At 31.0% G+C, this 6484-nt stretch overlaps 1 protein-coding gene across 1 annotated transcript; it reads right to left on the bottom strand.

Annotated features, from left to right (window-relative positions):
* Positions 1–5902: 5902 nt before the first annotated feature.
* Positions 5903–6484, bottom strand: LOC125828883 (dirigent protein 22-like). The gene has a single exon (XM_049508200.1). It carries the CDS (start codon positions 6482–6484, stop codon positions 5903–5905), a length of 582 nt encoding a protein of 193 aa, XP_049364157.1.

Below are 6484 nucleotides of genomic sequence, written 5' to 3'. Positions count from 1 at the left end.
GCAGCGAATTGAGACAACGAACTTGATCGTGAAGAATTCTCACCACTATGAGTCAATTTCGATGAGCTCCAAAAAAGTAAAACAACTCTTTTTGCTGATGAAATTCCCTCTGTTTTAGGGCAACCAATTAGTGTTCGAAAAATCCTTTATTTTTTTTTATCCCCAAAATCCCCCCCTAAGACGTTAATGGAAGGAGAGTATATATAGGAAAATAATTGAATCCATTAGAGGGGGGAAACAGACAGATTTTTGAATGTATTTGAAAAATTCAAATATTGAATTCTCTTTACTCTTTTCAAGACAATAGTGAAAAAGATTCAGAAATCCCCAAAAAGGGGGGAAAAGGGGACGTGCGTTGTTTCTGGGGAAGAAATTGTTGACATACAGGGGTGAGTATGGGTGCGGCAGACACTTGCTGCTTTCCGAATTTGCTGGGATTTAAATGTTGCTTGCCGGTTGTTTGGAAGGAAGAAGAAGCAGGGGTCGGTTTGGTACTGCTGTACGTATGCTTTGCTGAAAAGTGCGATGAGTTTCTTTTTTATTGAAATTGGGCTGGGTGAATGGCAAATAGGGGGATGGGAATTGGACAAATATTATGGGCTGGTTTGTATGAGAAAACATGGATATTGAGTTGAAATTGGGTTGATGAATAGGCCCACTTTTGAGTCTTAGATGGGTGTAAGGTGTTGACAAAAATAATAGTTAAACAAATGATCAAATGAATTTAAATTATAGTCAAATGGAATTTAGTTAAATTCCGCCAACTCTCAATCAAGACGAATTTAAACAAAATTAATTAACGAGCTTCTTAAACTTAACGAAATAAAATAATTAATTTACTCAAAAAATATAAACATAACTTAAACTAATCAAACAAATACTTAATTAAAGCAAAAAAAAATAAATCTTTTTGAGATGATTTTTGAATATTCTTAAAATATATTAATTATATACATAATTATAAAACACATATATTATTTAAAAATTATAAAAATGACACTAACTATTTAAAATAACTTGCAAACAATATCTTTTTTTTTTTTTTGAAATTTTATGAAACTAACTATTTTAAATCATTTGAAATTGAAGAAGCTAGATGATTAATTTATATTGTGGAGGGTCAAAATTGAGTGTCAACAACTCTAAAACTTCTGTTGTGTGGCAATTTATGACTTTCGATAAGGAAAACTCTATTGCTATTTGTAATAAGTGTAAGCAACATTTTAAACATAAACAAGGTGGAGGTCAAGGTGGGACGGGGGGCTTAAATTGAAATTTGTTATCTTGTGTGCCGATTCAATATAAAGAAGCTAAAGAATTAGCCGATAGAAAAAAAGGAATTCCAGTTAATGATGTTGATATTAATGTTAATGAATCGGTAGGGGCTTCTAACATGGTTCAGGGAACATTAGATCTTTCTAACCCCAGTGGTCCACTAACACAACGTAAATATAATAAGGAAAGAGATCGCGAAAATTTAGCTAAAATGGTTTCTGTTTGTGGTTTGCCTTATAGTTTCCCTTCACATCTCGGTTTTATTGAATATATTCAACAAACTTATTATCCTTCTTTTAAAGGTTTTTCAAGAAATACTGTTAAAACTGATGTTTTTTTATAATCAAGGTAAACATTGTCAATATCTTCGTTGTTTGTTTAGCATATTAGATTGTAAAGTGTCTATAACTTTGGACATGGGTCATAGTGTTAATGAACATGATTATTTAACTATTACAACACATTGGATTGATCATAACTGGAATTTGCAAAAAAGAATCTTAAGTTATAAAGAATGTGTAGAAAAAAAAACTGGTGCATATTTAGCTTCAAATATTTTGAGTGTTTTAGATTATTACATGCTTATAGATAAAGTAATGTCTGTCGCATTAGATAATGCATCTAATAATACAAACACTGCTAGTATGTTAAAAACTAGATTATGTCCATTTGATGTTAATGCTTTTCATGTTAGATGTGTTGCACATATATTAAACTTAGTTGTACAAGATGGTATTTCATTATTTGATTGTGGTTGTATGAAAATTGAATATGTTGTTGCCTGAATTTTTTATGCTCATAGAGCTGCTAGAATTAAGGAATTTAATGAGCGTTGTGTACTATGTGATTTTCCACCAAGAAAAATTCCAAGACATTAAAACAAAGTGGAATTCTTTTTACGAAATGCTTTCAGTTGCTTACGAATATAAAGTACCCACACAAATGATGTTTAATGCTCATAATGCTAACCCATTCGATAGAATTTGTGAAGAAAATTGGGAAGAAACTAATGAACTATTAGAATTTTAAAGATTTTTTTATGATGCTACAACCATGTTTTCTGGAATTTATTAACCTACTATTTCATCAGTATTAATAAATATTTGTGCTATTACAATTCAATTTTCTAAATACAAAAAAATTGAAAAATTTAGAGTTGCAATTGAAGGTATGATTGAAAAATTTTAAAAATATTTTTTTCTTTATTTAACTGCTACTTTACTTAATCCTCAATATAAATTACAAGGTGTGCAGGGACTTGTCGATACATTTTATGATACTTTAAAAATTTTACCGGAAGAAATTTCAACTTGTGAAATGTGTAAGTCTAGCATAAAAGTAGAAGCAAAAATTTTGTATGAAAAATATAGAACTATAGGAAATACTCAAGGAGAAGTTGGTCAAACTTCTAATCCTCAGAGTAAAGATCGAATTAATAGTTTTATGCGAGGTTTTCTTGGTCTTAATTCTACTAACCGTGATGATTTTGAAGAATATCTTAATCAATCTTTAGAAACAGTGGACGACGACGATGTCAATGTAGAAATATTAGCATGGTGGAGGAGGCGGAGTGTTGCATTTCCAATTTTGAGCAAAATGGTTCGTGATGTTCTAGCTATTCAAGCTTCATCGGTTGCATCGGAGGCTGCTTTTAGTGCGGCAAGATTTCAACTTGGCGATCATAGACATTCATTGGAGAAAGTTTGAAAACATCAGTTTTATTTAGAGACTGGGTCAACGCCGAGAGTAGGAATTATAATTTGCCAAAGTTAAGTTCCAAACAAGAAGATTGGATTAATGCGGTAATTGGATCTAGTGACGATGAATTAGAGTCACAAAAGTTTCTAGCAAGTTTTCCAACACCGAAGGATGTTACCGTCGATACGATACGACAATTAGAATTGAATTTTAAAGGAGAATACAAATATTAGATTACATCCGAGAACTAATTGAAACAGAACCCTTCCTAGAAGGTGGCTGCGTAAATTAGTTATTCCTCTAATATTTGTAACAAATATTAGTTTTACATATGAGAACTTATTGAAATAGAACCCTTCCTAGAAGGTGGCTGCGTAAATTAGTTTCTCCACTAATATTTGTAAATTGTAACTTCTAAGTTCTAAGTTGCAATTAGATTTTATTGAATAAATTTGAAGGCTTTATTCAAGTATTTTTTATACAACTATTGTCTTACATTTTTATTTTAATATATACATACATATTTACATATATACTAAACTAACTTTAAAATACTTAATTTAAAAATTGAAATTTGACATTTGAAAATTCAAGTTTAAATTACTTTAAAATATTTAAAATACAAATTTGAACTTCTCAAATTTGAAATTTGAAACTTGAAATTTGAAATTTGAAAACTTAAGCATTTTTTATTAGCTAAAAATGTTATTGAAAACCAAATAAACTAAAAATATTATTCAATAACATATAATTTCAATACAAATAAATAAACATATAAAAAATAAAAATCCCACGTCCTGTCCCGTCCCGTCCCGCCAAACCCCGTCCCATCATGTATATATAGTGGGACGGGATGGGACGTATTTTTGTCCCGCCAATCCCGGTCACCCCAATCCCGGTCCCGGCCAAATCCCGGCCAAGGCGCCCTCCGTCCCGTCTAGCCATCCCCCTTCGTCCCGTCCCACAGTTCCCGTCCCCGTGCCCTTGCCAACCCTAATTGTATCTAGAACTCTTCCAATTTTATGGTATAGTTCGAAAAGATAACACCGAAACTTTTGGATGCAATAAGAAATATTAGAGATGACCTTCAACTAGATTTAAAGTTAACAAAAAATAAAACACAATAGAATCACATTTTACTAAATTGTCTTAGATATATTTGTACTTTTAAAGAATTATTAATTTATAATATAATGGGACCATGTATTTATATAGGGGTCTTCTGAAAATATATTATCTTATCGAAATAAGTGATTTTTTCAATTGGCCTAATTCGGAACTGGAGGAAAATATTATCTTTGAGATATTAATAATATATCGAGTATTAATTTAGTAAGGCTTTACTGAAATTATTTTACCATCTACTAAATATTACAAGATTGAGATTATTATTAGAATTTATAAACAAAAATATTTATTTTAAGGGACATATGTTTCTTAAAAGCCTATTATCTACATCATAGTTATTATTACATTAAATTACCAAGGATTAACGGTAACAATGTTTCATAAGCCATGCATTTTCGATATTTTAGTTATGAAAATTCTGATTTAATTTGTCCTTCAATCATCACCGTTTTGATAAAAAAGTTCTTGCTGTATATGTATAATTTGTTTTGTTCTACGTACCATTAATGATTTTTCTTGTGACATAAAGCAAGTGGGGGTGAACCATATGTACACTAAGAATGAACATTAAAAGCAATAGTTCCGGTCCTATTTTGAGAGCACTTTTAATTTGGAAAAGTAAAAATTGAAGAATCAACTTTTGGAGTTAGATATTTGACTTCGAAAATAATTGACAAAAAAGTTACACTCCGAGTTTAGGTGATCAAGCATGGCATGAGACTATTAATTTTTCAGGTCACTTATAATTTCAGTTTTTAAATTTTATGTTATTTTTATAAGACAACTTTTATTTTTACATCTAAAAGATTTGAAAAAGTTCTTTTTTTTTTCTATTTATTTTGTTAGTGATTAAAAGATTCTAATTTCTCTTTCAAAAATCTTGTTTTCTTTTTTGTATGTCAAGTCAAATAATGTTATATAAATTGAAACGAAGAAAGCAAAATCTTCGGTCCAAGTATTAGAACGGTGGAGTAGGTTGGTCACCTACTTATTGCTGTCCATCGCATTCCCATGTGAGGAACAATTAGTGACTTTTTTGCTTTTGCTTCTACATAAACTTTATGTTTGTTTAGTCTAAATCTGAAATATTTTAATGGCATAATTTATTTTAGTTCATCTTTAGACAATGACAATTTATTTCAACTGCATGCGTATCTTTTTGGATCAATATGTAGAAACGACTTCTCGATCAAGATTTAATATGACAAGAAAGTGGATGTCATCCCATTTAATTTGGTTAGTTAGCTAGGTGGTCAATTTTACTTCTTTGCAAGAAATAAAACAAACATTATTAAGTTAATAAGAAAGAGAGAGAGTATTTGTTATTGACGCATCTTTTGAAGATATTTTTATATCTTTCAATACCATTACAGTTATCCAAGGACGTAGACTATCGATCGGTATAATATTGACGTGCTGAATTAAGGTGTTAAAAATTCGTAAAGTTTAGATAGCCAACCAACTAAACTACTAAAATTCTCCGAAATAATTGCAATTTTTTTTTTTTTTTTTTTTATGTTTATCGACTTTTTATGTTCATTTACCAGTACATAGCTTAATTTAGAAATTTAATTTATTTTATATAATCTCAATTCATTGACTATAAAACTATTTACATTATTCAAAACAGTAAACATGTCCAAGAAAGTTGGTAATATGTACAATCCTAAACATCTTGAAATGTCTTTTTTCATTGTTCAAACCACATACATCTTAATCCTTGACACAAATTAAAGTAGAGAAACTATATAGGAAATATTACAAATGAACACCAAACAAACAAAGTTTCTAATTAATTAAACTAATGAGAGTAATGCAGGACCATAACATTATACTCAACAATAGCATCCCCACTAGTCATGTTGATCCAATAGGTTTTGGCGGTGGCGACTCCCTGAGCCAATCGAAAAACTCCAGAACCACCAACGATAGGCATCTCACGATACTTGTGAAATACTGGGTTTCGACCAAGTACACTCAGCGTGCTACCATTGTACTTGCCAGTTGTGAACACAAAATTGAGGTTCATGAGAAGACCAGACTCATTTTGATCAGCTGCACCATAAATCCCTTGGGCTCGACCCACTATTGTCGAGTTGGGCTCTGGTCCAACTGTCAGTGGGTCGTCCGCCATTGCAACAAACCCAAAAAAAGTTGGGGATTTGGTAGTCATGTTGGCCTGGGCTATTTGAACTGCAGTTGGATTTTTCCCACTAACTATGTCATGAAAATAGAAATGAAATTTAGTTACCTTTTGCTTTGCATGAGGAAGTTTCTTGAACCATTTTTCAACAGCCTTGGGTCCTAATTCAGCCCCTTGAGCTATTGGCATGACCATAACAACTATGAAGCAAAACAATAAAACTAACTTTGTTTTCCCCAT

The sequence above is a fragment of the Solanum verrucosum genome, unplaced genomic scaffold (genome assembly GCF_900185275.1).
Source record: "Solanum verrucosum unplaced genomic scaffold, falcon-dt-bn FXZP01000067.1, whole genome shotgun sequence".
NCBI classification, from domain to species: domain Eukaryota; kingdom Viridiplantae; phylum Streptophyta; class Magnoliopsida; order Solanales; family Solanaceae; genus Solanum; species Solanum verrucosum.
The sequence above is the reverse complement of the archived record's forward strand: the minus strand, read 5'-3'. Positions and strand labels throughout refer to the sequence as shown.